The sequence below is a fragment of the Ananas comosus genome, linkage group 25 (genome assembly GCF_001540865.1).
Source record: "Ananas comosus cultivar F153 linkage group 25, ASM154086v1, whole genome shotgun sequence".
Lineage (NCBI taxonomy): Eukaryota > Viridiplantae > Streptophyta > Magnoliopsida > Poales > Bromeliaceae > Ananas > Ananas comosus.
The window spans coordinates 499,538-525,065 of NC_033645.1; the positions used below are offsets into that span (position 1 = coordinate 499,538).

Sequence of the window (25,528 nt, forward strand, 5' to 3'; positions counted from 1 at the left end):
AGCGCACAAAATAAAAACAAAAAATAATAATCATAAAATAGACAAATCATAAAACGGTAAAAATAATAAATAAATAAAATATAAGAATTTACGTAAAAAAATTTTTACAGGAAAAAAATCATAAACAAAAAAGCAAAGACCTTCACTATATGAAAAATAGATTACACAAAAAAAATAATTACATGTAATATTGTGAAAAACATACAGTATGATGTATTGCTTCTAAGGCGAAAAAAAAAAATTTCTTAACAAGTCGTATTTTTTTCATCACAGGCATTCCTATTTTTTTCGTCACAAATTGTTTTTGAAGCTTTATTGCACTGCAAAATTGCTGACGAATAATGGGCACAAAATCAAACTCGATAACCAAATTTCAAGCACATGTAATAAGAATTTACTAATAAAGTTTAAAATATAAAGGAATATTTTAAAAATTGAGGAAACAATTTTAAAATTTTGAATAATAGTAAGATATATATAAACTAAAATTCTTTTTTAATTTTATGAAACAGTCGAGAGGTAAAGAATTTATTAAAATATTGGTCAAACACGATACAAGCTGGTTCTCAAAGCCAAATCGTGCAGCAACTCCAGAAGCAGCAGTGTCCAGCAAGCTTATCTGCCCCACCTAACCTAAAAATGTCTGAACTTCATCTACAGCCGCCTGCTACGCTTTTTCCTCTCAAGAAAAACTGACAGTTGGTATCGGCCGGCCAAATGATTTGAATGACAGACTGTGGAATGGACAATGGCATTTTCCTCCCTATCCATTATGACTCGATCCAATTAAAATTATTAAAATATCATATCACGTTCTGTTCTGTTTGTTTCTGTATCTAATGTTAAAGTTGCTCATATCGTGATGAATTGTTTTTCTATAATTCTATCAAAAAATAAAGCAATATATTTCTTTCGTCTTAATTCTTTTCTACTTTATATGTAGTAATAGATGACTTTTGATACCGAACAGGTCCGGATCGATATTAGTAATTTAAAGCATTGTTATTCTGATTTATTGAATTGGATCGAATCCAGAGGACATTAATAATTAGATTTATTAAATTTACTTGTTTATATTAAAATTGATTGAGTTAATATTATTATGTTTCTTTTTAGAACAGACTATGTCTTTTTAACATAATTGACTTTAAAGTCGATAAATATTTTTATAAAATTTGATCATTATCCGCATATTGAAGTTAGTCATATTCAACAGATAAAATATTTCATTGTCGAAAGTAGATTTCATCTTTTTTGTTTTAGAAGTTGTAGGCTAAAATTCTAAAGCTTTCTACTAATTAATGCGCAAGATGAGTAGTTGTTAATATTACCGACCATCCCTAGCGTAAGCGACAAAGGTCTGATGATTAGTACTCGAGGCCTCAAATTCGAAACCTAGTGATTCATATTTCCAATTAAATTCATTTCAAAAAAAAAAAAAAATTAAACGAAGCGGATATTATGCTATTCTTCTCTCAGAAAACAAAAAAGTTATTAGTATTTTTCAATTAATTTTCACAATAAGAGTCGCTTTTGTTTATGTTAAGACCATCATTGTGATGCTTGAGAATGTCTGTTTTTAATTATACGATATTATGATTACTCCTAAGCTCTTCTAAACCATGGGATTGCAAATTCAATTCTCCACATCTACTATTTATTAGCTTCTGTTTGGTCCCAGTTATGAGCTTCTATTATAGTAGAAATCATAAGGACGATAATAAATATTCAAATACGCAAAAATTCTTGAACAACACTTTATCTAATAATAGTAAATTCTAAAGTAAAATGCGAAATGGACTCTTAAATAGTTTAAATTTTTATCATTTACTACTTCATTATCTTTCCATGCGCGACATGATTCAGACGACCTCCACTCTTCATAAAACCCAAGATACGAAGATATTGTTATACCACTTTCTAGAAGCCATATCAATAGGTTTTTAAGCTAATAGTAAAACTCCAAGGCCTTGCTAATTAAATCTCTATGCTAAGAACTTCCAAGAGAGGTGGAGAAAGAATATCAGAGAAATTGTGGTGGCACCACATTCATTTTCTCAATTTGTTTTGATCTCTAAAATCTGGACCATATATGATATATCTGTTCGTAATAATTTACAAATATCAGTGGGCCGAGTGATAATTTTAGCCCACAGAGGTCTAACTAACTTTGTAAAAATATAATATTATTCTCGGCCCAAATGGAAAGTCCAACTAAGGGCCCACTTTTCATTCACGTCCATCTAAGACTTCGTTTGGGATTGCGGAAAGATTGCATTACGTGCGGTGAGAAAGTACAATAGAAAAATACATTATTTATTTCGTACATAATATTGCGTTCTGATTAATCGGTTACGATATATTTTCTGTGATCCTACTGAAGAATGCAGAAGCATATCCCTATATACTTTTATCCCAACTCTATTTTATCTAATAGCGTTAGATAGATTTCAATACCAAACTAAGCCTAATGTTAGTATGCAAAACAGAGTTGGGGCGAAGTGTCTGGAGATATTAAAGTTTCATTTAAGATTGTAGAAAAATTACTTAACATGTGTGGGAAAGTGCAATAAAATAAAATGTTGTTGGTTTCCGTACATATATTGCGTCTCCCAGTATAGATATGAAAACAAACAAGCCGGGGTATTTACCAATTTTGTGATGTATAAATAAAACTTTTTATTTATTTTATTTTTAATCTAAAATTAATTTACATATTTACGGAAAAGCCCCTGCCTCGCGGCGAAAGCCGCAGCATCTCGATTTTGCCAGAGCTCCAAGAACAAACTCTCTCTCTCTCTCTCTCTCTCTCTCTCTCTCTCACTGTGATCCTCATTCCCTTTTCCTCGCTCCATCATCTTCCTCTTCGTCTTCGCACCACCATCATATACGCACGAGAGAGAGAGAGAGAGAGAGAGAGAGAGAGGGAGCGGCGGAGGAGGAGCGGATCGCGGTGGATGTGATGGTGCTTGCGGCGGCGGCGGCGGCGGCGAGGTAGAGGAGGAGGAGGAGGAGGAGGAAACGCGCGCGCCGAGGAGACGAGGGAGAGGGGGAGGGGGAGGAGGAGGGCGCCATGATTCAGAGGGCGGTAGTCGCGGTCGCGGTCGTCGGAATCGTCCTCATCGCGTTCTCCATCTCCCGCAAGGAGGTTCGATTTCGATTTCTCGACCTAATCTCATGTTCGATTTAGTTGGATTTCTTTGTTCTTGATCGGTGCGTGGTCGAGCTTGTTCTAGGAGATGGGGTTATGGTTGTGGTAGAGTTTTATTAGGAAATGTGGGATTTGTTTTGGAAAAATGTTGATGAAATGTGTTAGAAACATGAGTGGCCTCCCTCTCACGGTGTCGAAGTTCGAGTCTTGTTTTCTTATTAGGGTTTTTGCTTAGGTGTGGTTAGAGCACTCTGCGGTATCTGTGGGTTTTTGTTTCTGTTTGCAAGATTCTGAATTGGTAGGAACAATAGTGGAGTTTCTTGATGCCATTATATAGTGCTGGTGACATTTTATGAGTAATATTGAAAGTGTTGTTATGCCGTGCCGGAAATTGCCGCCTTTGATGGCCTTCTCAACAGAAAAGGCATTGAAACAAATATCCCAAGATGGTTTTTTGGGATCTGAGAATGATCTTAAATCCACATAAATCAATACTAATCTGTACTAGTAGCCGAAAACCAAGAAACCAAATCAAATTACAAGTTAAATGTGCCAATTTTACATGAAAATTTCCTCCAAATTGAGCGGATAATTACAAGAACTGAGTGGAGGAGTATTCGTTGTCAAAACTGAGTGGAGGAGTATTTGTTGTCATCGAGTTTTGAAAGAATTCCAGGGTCTTATCTGCATGCTGTGGAAGTTCAAACTAGCAATCCGGTGATATTGAGCAAGAGATCAGTATGAAGAATGAAGGAAAGTGTGACTCAAAAAACAAGCACAGTTCAGACCTATTGTTTGTTAGGACTCAATCATCTGCGTGGTGTACTTCGATAGCGAAGATCGTCGAATTAGTGGCCATTAATCTTTTCCTCTTGATCATTGCAATCCGTTAGGAGTTTTCTTCTGTGGATTCAAGAAATAGGCTGTGCTCTTTATTTATTGCTTTGGTGGATTCAAGAGAATTTGGCAACTAGTAAGAGAACATAAATTTATTTGTGATGCCACTAATCTAGAATATAGAGTATGATACTTTAAGTAAACAGACTTAGTTTGTACGACGTAAAAATTGTGACCATTGGTACTTTGTGCAGCTAAAAAGGGCCTAGCCATGTATCATTCTGTAACAAGCTTTGTGTCTTCCAAGCTTTATGATTGCAATGCAGACATTGTCATTTTATATAGAGTGAGAAATGTTGGTGCATCTATGAAATTTCATTACTTTGAAAGTACATAGTTCAATTTATCCTCTCTTTCAAAGGACATTTCAAAAGATAGAGAATGGGAGAACTGTACCCATAGAACATAATTACCTTAGTGTTGATTCGTGTGAAACATTGCGACAATTAAAGAGCCATATCAGATTATTTCTTGGCAGGTCAAGTTCAAGCATTTTCGGACACTTCTTGATTAGCATTTCACTTGCAAATGTTAGGAATACTTGAGAAGTTCTCCTGCAAAATAGAAATTCGCCTCTTTTTATTTGCATAATGAAGTTATTTTCAAGAAACTTTAGAGCAATTATCCTTTTTTTGGGTGCAGGGGTACCTTCAAAGTCTAAAGTTGCCTGAAATAACTCATAGAGTTTATTTGGATGTTGATATTGACGGCCAGCGTGCAGGTAAATCTCCCAGAATGGCCTTATTTTGAACCATACGATATGATATTGCAAGAAATGAATGTTTTTTTTTTCACCTGCTCTTCCATGGTTTTTAGTACGTTTTTTTCTTATTTTAGTAAAAGCACATATCTTTTCCGTTCATAGAACGTTCTTCATTCTTCCGGCAAAATTGCTAATTTTCATTCAGAATACCATTCTTTGTATTCTTCAGTAGTTTGGATTGTGTGTTCTTTTAGTTTCGAGCACTACATGGTGCTAAAATCAGCAAATATGTGGCCTAGATTAGTACTAACTTCTGTTTGGTTGGTTCAAGGATCTGGATTGCACTGGCCAGGTTTGCTTTAATGGATTTCCTAAACCCTTCATTTACAGGTGTTGTGCTTTAGTTAAAAAATTAACAGAAGTATTTCATGAAAGGTGAAAGTACAAGGGCGTTATGTTTTATCTATATGATGTGTTTCTATTCACTATTTTTTTTAATCAGTTAGCAGCATCTTTTACTTGGCTTTCCAGCTTGGTTGCTCCAGTAAAGAACCTATTATTAAGATTTTTCTAGCATATTTTGCCATGTGAGCATAATCCGAAATTCTATCGCCTAATCGTCACAGTACTCTATGTTTGCTCTCACTGTGATTTGACTTCACCAAAATAGTAAATATTCTCTCTATTCGTCCAGTTCCAATAGCATTTTTGTAGGTGAACACTATAATATAGGGTGAGTTTCACTATGATGTTTGCACCTACTTATACTCACAATAGAGGTGCATTTGACAGTTATATTAGGTTTGTACTGCTTCAGTTGCCTCTTGATTAATATGTCAAGTTTCCCTGAAAAGAGAAGTTAAGACATTCATTTTATTTGCTTCCTGATTTATTAACAGATCCTCTATCCTTCCCTTCCCATGAAGGGTATACATCCTTAACATTTTTTATGTGAATCCTTTTCAGGTAGAATTGTCATCGGGTTATATGGCGAAGTGGTACCCAAAACTGTTGGTAGGCTTATGAGCTTTTCTTTCTTATCATACATGCTGATAATGACTTGCTGGTTTCTGTATGATCTTAGTGAGAACATACCAATATAAAATAGAGGATCACATAGATTCTTACTAGTTTTTAAAACTTAATGGGTTGTTTTGATTATTTATACATGTTGACAGCTGAACTGTTCATCAACTAGTTTTAGTCGCCAATTCAAGCATAATCTTCATAAGCATGTAAACTATAATACAAATAGCTTTTCGTGATTTCTTGCTCAAGCTGTAGAGGTTTTGCTGATTTTTACTTCACTAATGGAGGCGAGATGAGAAAAATGAGATTTACCTTTTGGCATCATTTTGTTTTACACTTTAGTTTCTTTTCATTATGTTGTAATCTTGATCTTCCTTTGCCTTCCAACTTCAAGAATAATGTTTTCTCTTCCTAAGCATTCATGTGTCATGATTCTTTTTGTAGATAGAAATTGGAGGACATACCCGTATATGTTAATATCTCATATTATGATGTACAGTTGACCTTTATGTGCGTATTTTAGTACCAGCATTATAGTTTATATATTTCATTTATGCTTTTATAATTATAACACATCTAAAATGGCTACTAATTGTTTCCTACTTCCTGTGTTGCAGAAAACTTCAGGGCCCTCTGCACAGGTACTCGATTTACATCTCTGCCTCTTTCTGTTGTTTCTAGCAGATTCTGAAGCATATGACATATAAAAGTTCTTTGAAAGTTTCAACAGCAAAAATTGTGTGAGCTACTTGACTTAAATGACCATTTTTATTGATTTTATGTAATACCATTTTCCACTCGCAGGCGAAAAAGGTGAGGGGGCCAGTGGAAAGCCTCTTCACTACAAGGGAACGCCATTTCATCGCATAATACCAGGTTTTATGATTCAAGGTGGTGATGTCGCTCAAGGTGATGGAAAGGGCGGCGAATCAATATATGGTGGCACATTTCCTGATGAAAACTTCACCATAAAACATTCACATGCAGGTTCAGATTTTCAACTAATGCAATCTTGCTCGACTCTCTCATAACTCTCCGCAGTTAGACCGTACAGCTTATTCTGTCATGAATTTCAACATGGCATTTTACATATTGCAATATCCATTTATTCATACTCATTGTAGGCTTCCTGCTAATAGTTTATGCAAGTCATCCTTGAGTGTTCTCTATCATTTTATATAAAAATTGTGGTTGAGTTTCACAGATGCAAAGCCATACGTTTGCTTGGCTACAACTGATGCAAAAATTATATGTTCTGATTAGTATTATCAACTGTTTACACATCTAGGACCAATTTCAAAAATTGCTACCAATTACCACGGAAAACATACATTTAGTTCAGAGATCTTGGAATTCTTTGTATACTCCGCCACTGTTTTCCGGATTCTCGAAGAAACATTTCTATTTACTCTGCTACATGGATCTTGTCATTGCTGAGAGTGTTTATTTTTATATATAGGTATCGTATCTATGGCGAACTCCGGACCTAATTCAAATGGATCCCAGTTCTTCATAACCACAGTTAAAACATTCTGGTAAGCATTGGCTGTGCAAGTGTTAGGAAATCAAACAAACTAATTCATGCGTAGCACACGAATTTTTGATTCTAGGTTGGACGGGGAGCATGTTGCTTTTGGTAAGGTGATCCAGGGTATGGATGTGGTTTACGCCATCGAGGGGGGAGCTGGGACTTACAACGGGAAGCCGAGAAAGAAGGTTGTCATTGTCGACTCGGGCGAGATACCGAAGAGCAAATGGGACGAGGAGAGCTGAGTTACTTCTTGCTGCATCAATCCCATTCAAATGCTGAAGCAGCGTGAATTCGACTGGCCATTTGAGGTCTGACTCTCACATGAACTGCATGATGTTGTAAAATCAGAGTGATTTAGGAGAGTAGTTGATCAAAGAAACAAATTTAGGGGGTTGTGGGGGTTTCCTTTCATTGATAGCTTGTTTAAGTGTGGAAACCCGTTGTCTTTCCTTTTTTTTCGCCCCTTTTCTCTCACAAATAGTGGTTGAAAGCCCGGCCATGCCGGGCTGGGCCAAAACAGGCTAGGGGCTGGCCTAGCCCGGCTTCAATTTTAGGCCAAGCTGTGCCGGGCCTGAGCTGCTTAGCCTCCGGCCTAGCATGGCCCTTCGGCCAGAAGGCACAGGCCGTGCCAGGCCGGGCCGGGCTGTGCTTCGGGCCGGCCTCTTAAAGTATTTATTTTAAAAATTTTTTAAAAAAATTTATTAATAAAATTTAAAAATATAAACAATAAATATTTTTATTTAAATTAATATTTTGATTAAATCATTAAAAATTTATAAAAATAATTATAATATAGTAAATATTTAATTTTTTAAAAAAAATAAAATTGTATTATATCATTAAAAAAAATTAAATGGAATTTTCGTCCAAACCAAAATCACTCCTCCCAAGGTTAGATCTTGGGAGGAGAGCTCCTGGGGAGGAGGGCTCTCTAAGGGCTCGGGCCTAAGGCCCAAGGCACCCTTGGGGGTCCAAACCGTGTTGGCCCGGCTAGCAGGCCGCCTGCCTCTCCTCGGCCCTGCACGGCGTTCAAGCCTATTTCGGGCTATGCTGTGCCGGGACGTTGGGCCGCAAAGGAGCAGCCCAGCCGGTCCGGCACGGGTACTACAGTATTAGTGCTGTGCTGTAGCTCGGCCTGAAACCGTGCGGCCCACATGCCGCCCGGCCTGTTTTACATCCGTAATTCACGGTAATATAGTGTATGATTACTTCGGCATCGATGAGGGAGTGTGTGGAGGAAATTTTTTTTTCTGGTGTGGTGCTTTGAAATATTTGGTTCGAATCTACTAGCGACGGAGCTGCATAATTGACCTTTTCTTCGGAAGATAGATAGGTAAACACAGGTTAAACAAGAAAACTGGTACACTTAGTTTTTTTTAGTTTGAAAAAAAATGCAGTAGCCAGAAAATGCCGATATCCCACAACCTTCAAAAGAATTTCAACTTAGATCCAACTTTGTCAGCAGTTAATTAGAAGCAACTTTTATAAATAGCCCGTACAATGACAACAAATGACCATTTCAAACCAAAAAAAACATAAAAATAAATGAAGTATCATTAGCAAGAAAAGTTCAAAATTTAGCAAAGATAAATATATAAAACCGAGGCATTAAATTTTCCAATTCCTGCCACAAATTCAAGACCCCACGCCCTGAAAGGAACACTACTTAATCATCATACTATCAGATTACAAAACCAATCAATTGCGACACAATAAAATAAGCAAGAATTAACCGCAATTTTTTTTAAAAAAAAGAAGAGTTAAAAAGAAGCATGTCATGTGTAACAACTGATAGGCAACTATGTTAGCTTGTTTATGAGAGAGATACATGTACCGAGGTTCCAACGGATGGGGGGAAATTGCTTTACTAGTTAAACTTGCATGTAAACAACCATACCTCCAACAACTACTTTTGCTCAAATCAAATATCCCTAAATAATACTCAGAAATCAAATTTCCAACAAATTATCTATACTTGGCGTTATTCACTTTTTACCTATTAGTAGTCTGTCTGAGATAGTCGACTTGTCCCAACCTTTTTAGGGGCCAGCAACACTTCCAATCATCCCTAAAATGTTGACAAAGAGAAAGGAAAAAAAAAGGGGGAAAAGACTATTGTCGAGATGTGACTTGTTTGTGACCAAAAACATAAGGTTCCCACCCACATTCCGGCTCCTTCCGCTTCACGGCCATCCCCGAAGTAGAGGTAGGATGCAAGGTGCCTCTCATCGGCTCTTGAGTCATACCACTGTGGCCTTGCAAAAGAAAATCCCTACTCACGCCATCCAATGAAGCAACAGTTCCAGAATTCAGATCCGGGCCTCGCCGTAGAGACGCGAATTCTTCCAAGTTGGAGGGGTAATTTGGAAAAAATGGCGGCATTGTTGATAGTGGGCCGCCGAGTGGCCCCCTGATAACCTGCGGAACAATAGCATTTCCTCTAGAATCAAACATGAAAGGAATGCTCTGAGGTCCATATAGTACCGGAGTAGTCATGGGATAACCCGGAGGAAAGATCTGAGTATAAGGAAGCACAGATACTGAAGGAATCTGAGCAGTATATGGCGGCATGGATACCGAAGAAACTGTGGGTCCCACATGCCGCTCGTTTCCTAGAAAGGGCGGCTGTTGAATTTTCTCGGAATGACCTTTCTTATCCACAGTCAATTTTGCGCCCATAAGCGTAATTACAGAGGCATTAGAAGAAATTTCATTAGAATCACCCGAATCCAATGACATTAGATTGTCGTTCAAATCAAAATCCCTCACCGCTGGCTTCGAGTCAAAATTCTCAGTCCCAAGGCGGTTTAGGTCCAAATTGGCCCATTCTTCTGTACTTGAAATGACTTCGGTTGAAGAATCATCCTCACCTTCAGTCACATTTAGATCAATGCCCACGAAATTTGCCTTCTGCTTAAGGCTTGTAGTTGCCTTCTCATCGTCAGGAGTTCTTCGAGGAGAAGCTGGTCGAAAAGCACTAGTGGCAGCAGTTCCTTTCCATCCTTGCTCACCCTCAAAGTGGATACGAGTAATCGGCAAAAGAGGAGCTCCTCTTGAAGCTGCTACATGTATGGGGAGAGAAGAAGCCGGCTTCATATAGAGATCATTTTCCTCGTTGCAAATGTTCGCATTAAGATCAAAGCCACATCTATCCTTACCAGATTCACCAACAAATTTTTTAGCAGAATTCAACTTGGGTGATTCTAAATCTGCTTCATGTTTTTCACTACAAGAACTGATGTTCTCCGTAATTCCTGAACCGCCGTCCTCTCTCAGAGAAGCATTACCATCCTCTCTCAGAGAAGCATTACCACCACCTGGTAGTTCATTCTTATCAATTGCCCTGATCACTGGTTCATCCTGCTTAGTTTCTTTGAGATCAAAAGTATCAGCAACCTTCGCATCCCCAGAATGGGCATCAGGAGAGCTGCATAAAGCCTCTCTGTAGTCAACAACTTCCTTTTCAACTTCGATAGCAACTTGCCTTGCCACTTCCAATGCATCGATATCCTCATAGTCAGTATCAAGTTTCAACTTCTTTTCAGAGGACTCAGTAGCCTTAGCCTCCAATGCTTCTGAACTAATGTTTATATGGTCCAACTCTAATCTCTTCATTGTCATAGAATAAGTCTCACAAAGATCTTTACTGTCGCTATCACTTTCAGATGCTTCTTTTGTTGGAAAAAACTCAGGGCTTTGTGCCTTACTTTGGTCTATAGCATTATCAGATCGAGGCTCGATAATGGCAGCAGTACAGGAGTCATTGCTTCTCTTAGAATCCAAATCCAAAGCCTTACTTTGGTCTATAGCATTATCAGATCGAGGCTCGATAATGGCACCTGTACAGGAGTCATTCCTTCTCCTAGAATCCAAATCTGAGTTACTCAATACAGTTTGTTCAATTGGAATTGGCGGTGCAGGTATTGAGGAAGATAAACTGCTAGATGGTGCAACACTGCATCTTTCTCTTTCATTAGTTCTGCCTGAATCACTTTCCAATTTATCAATCTGCATCTCTTTCACACCATTGGGTACATCATAACTCTTGCCTTTATCAACCTGTGAACTGCATGAGCTGGAGGAGGCCAATCCAGCAGCAGGGGAAGCAGAAGACTCTTCTGCAATGGACAAATTATCCTGACAAGCATTAGAAGCAATAGTGGTATTAGATGGCAAGGGCGGAACCTGACTCGGTGTAGAATCCTTTCCAATATCCGAAGGAGGTTGTGAACTTTCTGGATCCTTTTTGGATACTACCTCAGAACTTAGACTATTATCCTTCAATTGACTCCACTTACCACACAATGTTCTCACTTTTTCCTTGATTCGAGTATTATTGTGAACAAGGAGTTGTTCAAGAGTAGTTCGAATTCCAGAAGAAGCTAACCTTTCATCGTCTAATGGTAACCTTTCTAGTGATTTTAACAGTGAGTTTATCAATTCCTCGGAAAAGTTATCGCCGATATCAGTACTGCACTTTTGGGCTTCTTGGAACCACTGGTTGAGGAAGTTAAGCCCATTTAACTGAACAAAATGATTAAGGCATTCCTTGTTCTCTGTAACTGCTAAAGTTCCTGCAACTGCTGACCACTGCTTTAGTGCATCATGTAGGTTACTACTAACACAATCTTTCAGTTTTTTTATCTCACAAACCAACTCTTCAACTCTGGTGATAGTAGCTATACCATCATTCATTTCAGGAGTAGTAAAGAAATTACCAAGCATTATGGCTATCCACAATACGCATATAGGTGAAAGCTTTAATTTTGCAATCCTTGCGAGAAAAGGCTGTTGCCATCACCACTCTGAAATGAAAATAAGTTGAGCTTTATGACCACCGACATCAATCTATAGCTGCAAAAGATCATGTAGCTTAATCAGTTGTCTAGTCGCACAAAACATTACAGGCAATCATGAGTTGGATCAGTCCACTATGTAATGGAAATTTAATGAAATGTTCAATGGGAGGTAGATATCGGACAGCTTGCGAGTAGGTTCTAATGGCAACTTAAATAAAGAAGTGACCAGCCATGGTTCATAATGAAAGATGTTACATACTAATATGTCAAGAAATTGATGCTTACTCTCAAATGTCTTGCTGGAGTTGCTCACAAAAAGTAACAAAGCATGTCTAGCATGTTTCAATCATTCCTAAAGCATCTAATGTTCGAAAGGATTCCAGTTGGAGTGTAAACAAGCCAAACATGAGTGAGCTAAGCTCAAGTTCTGCTCATATATAATCAGGGTGAGATCAATCCAACTCATTAGATTCGAAGTCAACTCGAGTTGCTCAAGACAAGCTCATTTACACATTTATCTTGGAAAAAAGATTCATTTTATATCATAAAGACTTTGGTCAACTGCATCCCACATCCATGCCCGTCTTTCATGGTTAATTAGCTCCATTAAATCAGCTTCCCTCGTGAAAAGCACAATGTGGAAACACTCTAGTACAGCTTACGTACTTGATCATGTTATCCTAAAACACTATTGTAACATCATGCAATCCAAACTTTCTCTGCAAATAACATGATTCAAAGAAAGCCTCTGTCATGTGGCAATGGTTACAAAAACCTAACACTGAAAAATACCTACTGTAATTATCAGCCAATATGACATTCAATGGTAGAAACTGAAAAACTCGACAAAAAATGGCTGAAAGGGAATTTGTAATGTTCACAAATGGCATTTATCTTGACCTTCCACATAATTTCTGAGTTGTTAAATCTAGTAGGTCTAAATGATTGATAGGAACACAACAGTGCTATGTAAGCAAAGCAATTGAATTTCTAAGTGTATATATCCTGAGTATTAGATCACAGCACTTATGCAGATGATCTCCTTACGTGTCTTTCAGGTCTTGCAGAATTGCTGAATTTGGACTGCTTACAGATAACCGATTGCCTATTTATGAATTTTGTTTAACTTTCTTGCCATTATAATACCAGAACACTTTGAAAGAGTAGAAAATACAAATAACGGAATGTAGAAAATAAGCTAAACACCAAAACACTTTGGAAGAGTAGAAAATAAGCTAAACATATACATTTTAGAACATGCAAGGTAAAGGCCTAAGATTATGTTTTTCTGTAAAAAGAGAAGAGAAATTAAAAAAAAAAAGGACAGAAAAATCAGAATTCAGAAGAACGGAATGTAGGTTGTTCAATTAGTGATGACAGTTACGAGGATAATGTAAATTGTGAAAGCAAAAATAGTAAGCATTAGTTGTGATAGAAATCATATTAAGGAACAAAACTAAAACTAGCAAACTGTAAGTACAATTATGCAGACATTAGCAATGTTGGACATAATAGTGATTTATGTAGTGGTTGACTACAACCAAACAAGTGCTACATATGGTCAGGACAGTCATGGTCAAGATGAGTAGCAGAAGCCTTGTTGATGGTATCACGTATTATCCAATCTGATTAAGCAGCAAATCTCCAGCATTAATGAAATTAAGGCTTGGTATGGTCTCCTTTAATTTTTTTTTTTTTTCTTGAAGACAGAAACAAGTGCGTACGTAAAAAAGGTGTCATCTTTCACCCTCATCAGGACTATCATCCCTAGAAGAGTACAACTTGGATGACATGAGCCTAAAATGCGCCAAAAGGTAGATTGCAATAAAACAGCTCTTTAACTTGTGGAAAGTCTAACTGGCTGTTTTAGTTTAGTTGTTTGAGTGTAGTGGGAACACACTCTCTTCAGTATGCTTTATATTAATAATAGTGTTGTGAAATCAATTGTCAGTTTGATGTACAGCGTAAGGGACAAGAAATTGAACTATTGCCCATCAAGAACTATGCTAGAAAACCTAACAGGAAGTGCACGCTTAGTCTTTGCTTCCTTAAATAACAGCCTAACTAGTAGTATACAAGGGACTCGAAGGGGGAAAAAAAGAAAAAAGAAAAAAAGAAGATATGGTGTACTCTAAAGTTGTATGCGTGCAAGCAGACATTCAAAAACCTGTCCCTGCCCCGCAAGCTTCCTCTTCTTTTTTTTCCGATTTTTTGCACATTTTTCTGTTTTTGGGCCTTATAGGCAAGTAGGGCAAGCCATAAATTCCTGCAATCCACATATAAAGTGTATGATGACATGCAAAGTCACGTGAATGCCTACTAATAAATCAAGAAAATATAGTAAAAAACTTAATACAGCATGGCCGAACCATCAAATCTGGCCCTTCTACTAGAAAAGGCATTGATCAACCAAAATCAGATAACAGACACCAATTAATATTCACATTTCACTAATTTGCTTTACAAAGGAAGAAGTGGGCAACCAACATATCAAAATTTTGGTGGGATGCTCATGAAATATTACCAATTGTGAGCACCAAGCAATCAACTGAAGTCAGAATATCACCTCATTTTCCAAGATGAAGAATAAGGACAATCAATCATGTCATCATATATTTATCAGACCAACAAAGTTCATCTCACTCACCACATTCTCAAGGAGATAAAATAAACAAATCACACTCCTAGTAGATCTGGAATTTTAGATAGTTGCCATTGCTAAGCAAGAGCAGCTAAACATACACAAGAGTTGGCTCTCATAACTCTAGGCAGCACACAGGCTTAGTGATGTGGCAACTACAAAAGATAAACAGAAGTACAATCCAAACCCAATTTAACCATAGAAATATCCAAATCAAACCCAAAAAAAGACCCACTTTGATGCCAATGGAGTAGACTTTCAAACTTCGATTTGTTTGTGCAAAATGGAACTTTTGTTTCTTTGTGCAACTTGGACACTCAATCTGTAACACCCCAATAGTCCCACATCGGATGGGAACAGGGTTGTGATTGGGTATATAAGAGACTTTGAACCCTAGCAATAATAATTGGGCTTAAACATTTTGAGTCGGTAGTTTAGGACCAACGAGTTATTATTGTTAGCAGGTCGGATCGTCACAGTTGATATCAGAGCGAATCACCAGCCGGAAATGTCGGATAAGTCTCGGCTTAGCCAGGGTTATACAGCAAATAGAGCGTGGCTCCCCAGCTAATAACCGTTGTGAGTGGAGCACGGCTCCCTACAACATCGGCAAAAGACTAGCGAGACAAATCTCACATCGCATGGCACTAATAGGGCTAAATCTTTTAACCCAACTATAGCATTTTGGGCGGTGGCTAGACCCAAGCGATTTAAGAGAATCAAGCGTGCTAGGGCTAGAGTAGTCCTAGGATGGGTGACTCCCTGGGAAGTGGGGCGCCACACAATCATACCAAACAAAATTGCAGAAATCAGATTACATCGCCATTCACGAGGTAGTCTGGTGGTTTGGATACCAACATCTTTCTATGCATCCTATGTTAACATCTGAGGAATGAGTCGGTAGGAGCCATGTTGCCAAAAAGAAAAGCTACAGCACCACCTAGAACACACAGAATCACACCCCTTCTTGAGCCTGAAATTCAACTGCATACGGAGCAGACTGTTGTGATCAAGGATTCTCCTTTTTTTTTGCTTTCTAGCGATACTAAATCCTAAGAACATATGGTAAATGTGTTTGAGATATGGCTAAAAATCCTGCTACCTTTTAAATACAGGATGAGGCTTTTTTACTGCAATTTTTTTTTCTGAGGGATTGAATGTAGTTTCGATTATCCTTCCCTGCTTTGTTATGCCAGAAGAAAGCAGGACCAGGATCACTGGTTCCAAACATACCTAGATCCTAACATCTCAACTAAGACAAGAACAGCCACCGTCCAAAGGACGAAATATACAAGAAAGAGAAACCACCAGAACATCCCCATGACATATAAATCAAAGTTCTGAAAATTAAGAGCTGATTATCAGCGGAAGTTACATAACAACATGAACTTAACTAAATATGGTTTCCTTGTCCAAACAAGAAGAGATGAAACTTAAAGTAGTTTCACTGTTCTTAAGGGCATTGCCATTTATCATTCTAAAGTAACTAGATTTGCCAAAAACGTGAAGGAAAAAGGTAAAGGGTATTAAAAGACCAAATCAACCATTACAACTTATCAACTAATCGATCAGAAAATGAATTACGACCTGAAAACATCATTAGAGATCACTATCACTATGTTCATAATTTAACAAATTAATGGCCCCAAGTTACCCAAGATAAAAAAAAAATAAAAAAAATCGAATTAACAGCAAAGAGAGACAATAAATCAAGGATTTAACTAACTTCAGCACAAACCAAAACCCTAATCGGCTAATCTTAGCACAATTGAGGTCTAGACGATCATCTATTGGTCGACAAACTCTCTACGCCCTAATTAAAACAACTATAACCTTAATATATATATATATATATATATATATATATATATATATATATATATATATATATATATATATATATCCTTAAAATGTTGAAATCGCGATCCTTCGCTTGAAGCCGACGATTAATAGCAAAATCTAGGCCCTAAATCGTCGTCTCCTCGCTCGAAGTGTCATAAGCAACACAACAAGTCGGAATCTGGCCCCAAATGCTCCGAAACACACAAAATACCAGAACCTTGTACACACATCACGAAACGGAAAGAAAAAACTACGAAGTCTACGAAGGATTCGAGATAGGATGGCGAAAAGGGTTACCAAATCTCCGCCGCCGCTGCAGAGTCGCCGGAACCCTAGAAACCGAGGAGGAGGTGCCCCAGCTTTTTGACCGTTTCCCCCACCCCCTCTCTCTCTCTCTCTCTCTCTCTCTCTCTCTCCTCGAATCTTCGCTTTCTATAGAGCTCGCTTTACCTAATTACCTCTGAGCGCGACCCCCCCTCTCTCTCTCTCCCTCTCCCTCCCTCTCTCTCTCTCTCTCTCTCTCGCCTCTGTAATTGTTCTCTCTCTCTCTCACATTCCGTTGTGTCGATTTTAATTAATCGAGTTTAATTCTCGCGAGGGAGAAAGTGGGGCCCACGAGGGGGCCCACGGGGGTGGCACGTGCGGCACCGGTGGTGGGGGAGCTGGGAAGGGGTTTCGCGTGACGGCTCCTGCGTGGCCGACAAGTATTGCCTGCACCTGGTGCACACGTACATGCACCGCACTTAAGTGGTGCAATTTTAAAATAAGAAATTCTACAAACTTCAAATTTCTTTCTATGTGGTTTAACTCATTTTTATTTTGTCTTTACCAAAAAAATTCTATATGAAATAGAATGATAAATAAATTTTTTTAAAAAAATTATTCACAGGATGACAAAGTTAAAAATATGCTAAAATATAAGGAGAGACAAAGGAAAAACGAGCTAAACTGTAAGGAGACAAAGCGAAACTTATTAAACACAGAATACCAAAATGAAAATAAGCTATAGCATAAGAGAGGCAATTTCAAGTTTATCCAAAAATCTATTATATATATACTTTACAGTTCAAATTTATTTTTATTCATTTTTTGATCCTTTTATGAAATTGTATAATTTTTTTTTTTTTGGTTTTTGTTTACTATTAGTTAGAATATGCCTATGTGTATTATATTTACTATATGCCAATTTATAGAAAAGATATGTATTTCAAAATCTACTATCTAAGATATCAAGTAGCTCAAAAAATGAAAACCGGAAAAAATAAATTATTTCATCCCTAGGAAAGCGATGTGTATAATTTTATAATTTTTTTATCTCCAAAGTGTGTTTATTTTTTCAAAAGGAGAGAGAGATAAAATGGTTCTCGACAGTATATATTAACTTTAACTGTTTAGTTCACCATAACTTTACATTTGTTTGAAACTAAAATTTTTAAAATAGTATAATTGGCTTTTGCCCACCCATACCAAAATTAATTACAAAAAAATAAAATAATATTAATTCATCTATTATATCTTTAGATTATACGTCATTCGTTTATTACCAAATGAACTGTAGGTTTAAAAAAACTTTAGTCTAAAGCTATACAAATAAATAACTGAAGAAAATTAATTTTTATCTGAACTTCAGTTCATACTTAAAACTTGTCCTTTTTTGAGATAGAGAGAGGAAAAAGTAGCATGCTAGATATTTCGTTCAAATTTTTTTAGAAATAAATTTAGCTGAAAATATGAAGTAATTAGACTTCGAACTTGAAATCTCGATTACCAATCATTAAGTTTTTTATCACTTGCGCAAGAGACGACCGGCTAAGCTTTATCTTGGAAAAACTTCAGATATCATTTTTGTGGTTTCGCATTTTCTCACTTTAGTATCTTGTGGTTTAAAGTGTATCACTTTCGTACTCTGTGATTTTATTTTTCTCTTTTTGTTATTCCTTTCACTAATTTTTTTCGTTAAATCAATGATAAAGTTAAAACTAAAGGGTGCTAAAGTGAATATTCAATAAACTAAAAGTGAGATATCTGAAATTTTTTATATATAATTTAATGAAAAATGAATGGAAGAACTGACGAAAAAAAATAAATAAAATTATAGAATACAAAATTGATACACTTTAAGTTACAGGATACTAAAATGAGAACGTGTGAAATTACATTGGTGGTATTTGAAGTTTATCTTTTTTTATCTTCGATAGAATTTTTGGAATGCGCACATTGAATGAGATATATTTATACACGCGGTGTAGGTAATAGTTTGTCGTGAGGAGGGGGAGAGGACTGAACCGGTGGGAGGGGGTGGGGGGCCACCGGGAGCAGGCAGGCGGTAGCGGGCGACAGCGACTGGGAGAGGACGGCAGTCTGGTCCTTGTTTTGGGGGGGTGTGTGGGGTCGGTCAGGCTCGCACCCGGCGCTTTCAGAAAAAGCGACAGCGGGCAGACAGCTGTCCAATCTGCAACAGCAGACAGCGATTTGGGGAAGCGGAAAGCTGACACGTTATGTGTCAACTGTGTCATTTTTAAGGCTTGCTTGTTCAATTTAGATTTAGATTAATGTCATGCTTACTGATACTTGAAAACAAGGTCGGGGATGGATGGAACTAGGGGTGTCGAATAGCCCAACACGAGCGAGGTTCGGCCCGTGTTCGGTTCGTTCAATAAACGCATCGAACACGAGTTGACTTATTAAAATATCCAGTCAAAAAAATCGATTTGTATTCAACTTATTTATTAACAAGTCAAACACGAACAAGCTTAGAAGCCAGTAAACAAAAAATAAGTTAAATAAGCTAAATTGAATATATATATATATATATATATTTGATAAAAATTATAAAATCTTGTCCATTAAATTTTGATTTAATTGTGAAATTTTATATAAAATAATTTTTTTTATAATATGACCTCGGCTTTTTAAATAATTTTTTTTTTTGCTAAAAATCAAAAATTAAAAAATATATTATATATATAATTATTTATTTATATATATAAGTATATATAAATATAAATTAAATAAATTATATAAATATAAAATATAATTCGAGCTGTTATCGAGCTGAACACGTGCGAGTTGACCAAGCTCGTGTTCGGCTTGTTTATTAAACGAGCTGAAAAATTCAGTTCGTATTTGACTTGTTTACTAAACGAGCGACCCGATCTTAAGCTTATTTCGAGTTAAACACGAGTTGGCTCGCGAACAACGAGTTGGATTGCCACCTGTAGATGGAATGCCGAGAGTTGTGGGAGCATCGGAAGTAAAGCCATTCAAAATACCCGATATTTTATATCCGATCCGGATTCTATTTGGATCATATTCAGATTCGAATGGAACCCGATAAAAACTAGATAAGATACAAATAAAAAAAATATATTCATTAAAATTTTGGATATGGATCCGGATATTTTATATCCATACCCGACCGTTTATTGGGTAGGATCTGGAAGAGTTTTCAAATCCAAATCCGGACCTGGACCCAGTAAAATTTCCAATAGTAAGTAAAAAAAAAAAAAATGTTGAGAAATCAATTTGAATAGAACTTATAAATGAATGGTCTATGTGTATTTTCATCCTAGTGAAAATTCTAATCGCTCTGTTTATCCCCTTTTTTTTATTTTACTCCTTATTTTTTTAAAACCTAATGCTTGAATCGTTTTTTTGAATGAATTTTATTGAATTGGATGCAGCTAATTAGAATGCGAGTTTTCTATAGTGAGATATTTATTGGTTTGTTCATAAACTGTTTAATAAAATCTATAAAAAATATATGTATACCGATATACGTATCAGATTTAGACCCGATCTATATTCGATCCGTACTCAGTCTTAAGCGGGTAATATACGGGTAGTCGCTATTCAGATCCGCTCAAATAGACCCGACGGGTATATTATTAACTTAAGTATTCAGATCCGGACCCGATTCAAAGTTAAATTGGTAGAATATATATATTTTTCTATTTATTTTTTTTTAAGATACGAATGTAGTATATAAACTATTCAGATCCGACTCTGTCGGCGGACACATTCAATTGGAAGCGCGAAGACTCTGATCACCGGCTCCGACTTCATATACAGCGCTCGTGTGTTGCAATTTCATTCCCTTCACAGGCGAAGTCAAAGCTCGCGACCTTCGGCCTCTCGTAATCCAGACAAAATAAACGTGTCCTTACTTTATTGTAGCTTATTTAAATATATATTATTTTTATAAGATGCTGATATGTTGACAAATTGGTATGAAACCTTTTATTACAGAATACACAGGAACTGATTAAAACTTGTTCATTATAGATGTCGGCACTTCCAAAGAACTACATTTTGAACTCTCCCACGTAAAAAATTCTTAGCAAGGGGTTGGATGTAAACTGTATCTCGAATCAATAATACATCCTAGCGTAATAACCCGCACGATGCGATGGATAGATATTTAAAAAAAATAAAAAATTAACATTGACAGAAAAAAAAAATAAACGATGATGAAAAAAATGATGATAAGATATGAAATTTATCTTACTGATGAACGAAAATAACAGCCAAAAGAAGAAGAAGAAAAAGGATTTGAGCTGATTCGGAGTAGAGTCTACACTCAACAATTAAGAAAAAATTGTCATGTAACAATTTTAGAAAAAATAATGTATAGATATAAATATAAATATGAGCAATATTCTGAATGACGTACTTGTAGTAATTAATTCTTGTATATCATTAATCAAGAGCGGCCTAAATAAATACATCCATTTAATTCGTGGATTTGTTAAAAGTATGCAAGATGTTTATAAGTATAATATTACTTGGTCTGAATATTTGAATCGACCATAGCTTGTTGAACTAGTGGTAATTAGCATGACGTCAAAAATTATTATAAATAATATATTATTACTTGAACATAAATTAACATATTAGAAACTAATTAAGACAAAGATCAAGGGAAACACCCACCAATCAAATTTTATTTTTTCTCAATTTTAAAAAAAATATTTGAAAATTTTGATGTGATGCATGGTTTGCCCCTTACAACACAATTAGTCCTGAAGAATATGCCAATTTAGATATTTGCAACTTTATCAGATTGTAAAATGCTATCATGTTGTGCCCACAATAGAATAGTTGTGATTGTTGAAAATGGCATAGTAGGGGGTTTAGGAGCCTATCTTAACAAATGAGTTAAAATAAAATAAGTTATTTTGCAAACATAGACAATATTGAGTGTAGAGCATTACTAGCTAGAACCATACCATAGGAACTAGGAAGAACTAGGGAAAGCACATTCTCTTTGTCTCAAATTCCATTCCTTTCAGAGTAAAAAAAAAAAAAATGAATAAATAGTAGCTCATTTTCTTTTTTTAAAAGTCCTCCAATACGATGAGCAGACCGTAAAAATCTGGACATGGGATGAATCACATAGCCATCGAACTGTCTTAGTAAGATTTTGTTGATGAGTAAAAAAAAAACCGACTGTTCCTAGAGCAAGTGGCAAAAAGTTTGGTGGTTGGTATTCGAGGTCCTAAGTTCGAATTTTAGTTGATTCACATTTCTAACTAAGTTTATTTCTAAATGAAATAAACGAAGCAGATAGCATGCTACCTATCTCTCAAAAAAAAGAAAAAACAAATTTTTTTTTTTTTTGAGAGAGAGATAGGTAGTACGATACCCGCTTCGTTTATTTTATTTAGAAATAAACTTAGCTGCAAATGTGAATCAACTAGGATTCGAACTTGGGTCTCGAATACCAACCACCAAGTCTTTTGCCACTTGCTTTAGGGATGGTCGGCAAAAAAAAAAAAAAAAGATTTTGTTGATGAGCTCTTCTTCTGCAGTCTAGTTGCTTCTATTATTTTGTAGCCTTATTGCACCATATAATAAGACACTATATTAAAATAAAAACATTTGATTGGAAAAGAAAATGTATTTTGTTCAATGTATCGAATCGACGCCACACTTCTTCTGCATTTCTTTTTTTCCATGTTGTTGGTCTCTCAAATTTGATTGATCACATTGAGTGGTCCACAATGTTAGTTATTTATTATGAACAAAAAATTAAGTATGATATGCATGACATGATTCAATGAATGTATGTAACTTGTTGTGCAGTGGATGCTACTTTTATGGCTGCTACTTTTGTGGTTGCAAATTAGAGATTATAGTGAGTAATCAATGAGCTTTTTCCCTTTCAAAGGCCTAAGAAAGTAGAAGAACAATATACTATAACTGCTCTTTCTAGCAACAATTGCAACAGTAAAAATCTCCCAACCAAAATGTTCTAAATTTGAATCTCTTACTTTTTAGACCAAAAGCTGATTTCAACTTTCTCTTCCAATTTTCATTGACAAGAACAGCGTCAAATGAAAAAAACCAACAAAGAAATTAGCACTCATTTTTTAAAAATATCAATTAATATGATTGTGTCGAATGTAAATATTAAAAAGGGATAATTGCCTATATACCCCTCAAAACTTCAAAAATATCTCATTTACCCCTACTTTTTTTTTTCTTTCAAATATACTCCTCATATATTTCTCTGTTATTCCAAAATATTCCTGCAGTTACCACCGTTAAGTTAACTTGGATTAAACGTGAATTAAATATCTACCACAGTTACAAAAATTAAAATACCACTTTTGCCATTAACTTAAGAGCAAATAAGAAATGTTGATGATGGTAGAAGGGTATATTTGAAAAGACCAAAAAGCAAAATACTTTTTATGCCCCTAACTTAAGGGCAAATAAGAAAAGTCGGTGATGGTAGAAGGGTATATTTGAAAGGGCAAAATAGTAATTTTATAGAGATAACAGAATTTATTAACATATTTTAACATTAGGGGTATATTAAAAATAGGTTGGAACGTAAAAAGGGCATTTTCAATATTAATTTTCTAAGAGGGATAAATCAGAAAGTCGGAAATTTTTCAGACGTATATAAGCAATTGCCCCTATTAAAAATGTCGTTCTCTCTTAGCTAAAGCTTTTAGATAAAAATAATTATTTTATATAATTTAATATTTAATATGATATCAAAACATAAGGTCTTGATTTTGAATCCCGCCAGGCTCCTAGTTTTATTTAATTCTTCATATTTAATTCAAGTTCACGTCTTACGGCTATCAAACAAATCTTATAAATATTAAAAATACTATTATTTTTTATCTTAATTTTTTAGAGATATAAAAAAAAGATTAAGACACATAAAAACTATATAAATTGTGGGTCATTCTCGATCTAACAAATTCCTGCTTATTTATAAAAATCTTCTAATGTATGAATATATAGTACATCAGGCTCCTCAAACTATCAATGGAGTGCTGAACCGTCAATTTAGTGGAAGAGCTGTAATAATCACATGAACTTGCTCTACTCTTATCAAATTTTGAATTATATACCATGTATCACGAATATTTCTATAAGTCTCGCGTGTCTGTGTCAGACACGTCTTCGGTGTTGACACTTCTTAATTAGACGTGCGTTAAATGACAATCCATAGCGCAAATAATTAAAAAATATATATACATATTTTTATTTTACTTTTTTTATATATGCATATATAATATAAGATAATAAATACTTTAGTTTTTTAATTAATGAATGCATACAAATTAGTGAAAAAATTTTCTTCTTAAAATATACGAATAATAAATGAAAATTTTACTAACTTTCGTTTATATATGAGAAATATAACAATATATTACGAAAATTAATATTTTATATATAATAAATATATATTATTATATTAATAATATTATATTTTATTAGCAGTGTCTATGTCGTATTCCTGTCCAAATTTTTTGAAAAATGCTGAGTCGACATTTTCGAGTCTTATCTCATCCCGTATTCCGTTCATCCCGTATTCCGTTCAGTTTCCGTACCGCGTAAGTTTTATAAAAATATCGGCCTTCATATCTAAGGCCTTGGTTAGATATCAAAACAAACTAGCCGGTGATCACTCATATGCTTTGAGAACTTTTCTTTTTATTTTTATGTAAGCTAAGGCAGGTGTTTGGATAGAAAAATTAAAATTTTGAAAGATTGAATAGTTGATTCAAAATAATTTATAGTTTAGATAAAAATATGCTAAGTAAAATACTCATACATTTAAAAAAAATCCACTATTCATAAGAGTAGTACTATAACATGCAAAAAAAAACAAATTAACAATTTAAAAGATTAGTATATTTTTTATAGCGATGGCAATGAAGGGGATTCAGTTGAGGGACTTGGGGGACGATATGAGATCCGTATGGGACAAGTGGAACAGTGCTCCGTCGTCTCGAACCAAATTAACCGGCCTCTGGGACGTAAGGAACAGTATCATTTTTCGAAAGGCTAACGCCTATTCACTGATGGCAGTGGATAAGATCAAGCGGTTGGTGACCCAGCGAAAGAAATCTATCTCGCCAAATAGCATTTTTCTTAATGTTTTACTGTTCCTTACTATACTATTTTTTTTTTTTTTGAACTTTCAATTTTTTTTCAACTTTTTTTTTATTTGATAAAGATATACTTTCTCATGCGCGATACTTAATTCATCCTTCTTATGAATAAACAGATAATATGCTATATTTTCTAAAAAAAAATATACGTGTTCGGTGATGCATGCACCACATCCCCAAGACCAAAAAAAAAAAAAAAAAAAAAAAAAAAACTCCTACCAAAAGAGCGAGGCAGAGTTGAGGGAGTCGTCATTCGTGAGGAATTCTACATTGTCACACTTGCACCACGTCATTAATAACAAGCCAATCACATTTCTTTTTTTCAAATAAAAATACAAAAAAAATATTTTTATACAATCATGGTAAGACATATACCTCTAAAAGAAGACATTTGATTAGTTTGTTACGCCACATCATCAATATATCCGATATATTGCATTCTAGAATTTGTCGGTCGTTCGTTGGGTGGCCCCCACGCGCTAGTCATCATAGCCGTCCATCACATCGAACGGGGGTTG

At 35.6% G+C, this 25,528-nt stretch overlaps 2 protein-coding genes across 6 annotated transcripts; one reads left to right on the top strand and one right to left on the bottom strand.

Annotated features, from left to right (window-relative positions):
- Positions 2,734-7,765, top strand: LOC109728925 (peptidyl-prolyl cis-trans isomerase CYP21-1). Of its 2 annotated transcripts, none has more exons than XM_020259472.1 (7): positions 2,734-3,148; positions 4,691-4,769; positions 5,718-5,765; positions 6,398-6,421; positions 6,585-6,767; positions 7,240-7,315; positions 7,370-7,765. In XM_020259472.1, exons 1-7 carry the CDS (start codon positions 3,074-3,076, stop codon positions 7,551-7,553), a joined length of 669 nt encoding a protein of 222 aa, XP_020115061.1. In that variant the 5' UTR covers positions 2,734-3,073; the 3' UTR covers positions 7,554-7,765. The 2 variants fall into 2 exon arrangements, with proteins under 2 accessions (XP_020115061.1, XP_020115062.1); XM_020259473.1 differs by having other exon boundaries at positions 2,737-3,148; positions 7,391-7,765.
- Positions 9,030-17,101, bottom strand: LOC109728926. 4 transcript variants are annotated; one of them, XM_020259477.1, is made up of 3 exons: positions 16,891-17,101; positions 11,151-12,165; positions 9,030-11,060 (listed from the first exon to the last, which is right to left on the bottom strand). In XM_020259477.1, exons 2-3 carry the CDS (start codon positions 12,034-12,036, stop codon positions 9,424-9,426), a joined length of 2,523 nt encoding a protein of 840 aa, XP_020115066.1. In that variant the 5' UTR covers positions 12,037-12,165; positions 16,891-17,101; the 3' UTR covers positions 9,030-9,423. The 4 variants fall into 4 exon arrangements, with proteins under 4 accessions (XP_020115066.1, XP_020115065.1, XP_020115064.1 ...); XM_020259476.1 differs by adding an exon at positions 14,278-14,376 and having other exon boundaries at positions 9,030-12,165; positions 16,891-17,100; XM_020259475.1 differs by adding an exon at positions 14,241-14,376 and having other exon boundaries at positions 9,030-12,165; positions 16,891-17,100.

Excerpts from the sequence above, each read along its gene's own strand:
- LOC109728925 (XM_020259472.1), top strand. The coding sequence starts at position 3,074 with ATGATTCAGAGGGCGGTAGTCGCGGTCGCGGTCGTCGGAATCGTCCTC. Across the intron at positions 5,766-6,397 it reads AGTGGTACCCAAAACTGTTG|AAAACTTCAGGGCCCTCTGC; the intron begins GTAGGCTTATGA and ends CCTGTGTTGCAG. Across the intron at positions 7,316-7,369 it reads ACCACAGTTAAAACATTCTG|CACACGAATTTTTGATTCTA; the intron begins GTAAGCATTGGC and ends ATTCATGCGTAG.
- LOC109728926 (XM_020259474.1), bottom strand. The coding sequence starts at position 12,036 with ATGCTTGGTAATTTCTTTACTACTCCTGAAATGAATGATGGTATAGCT.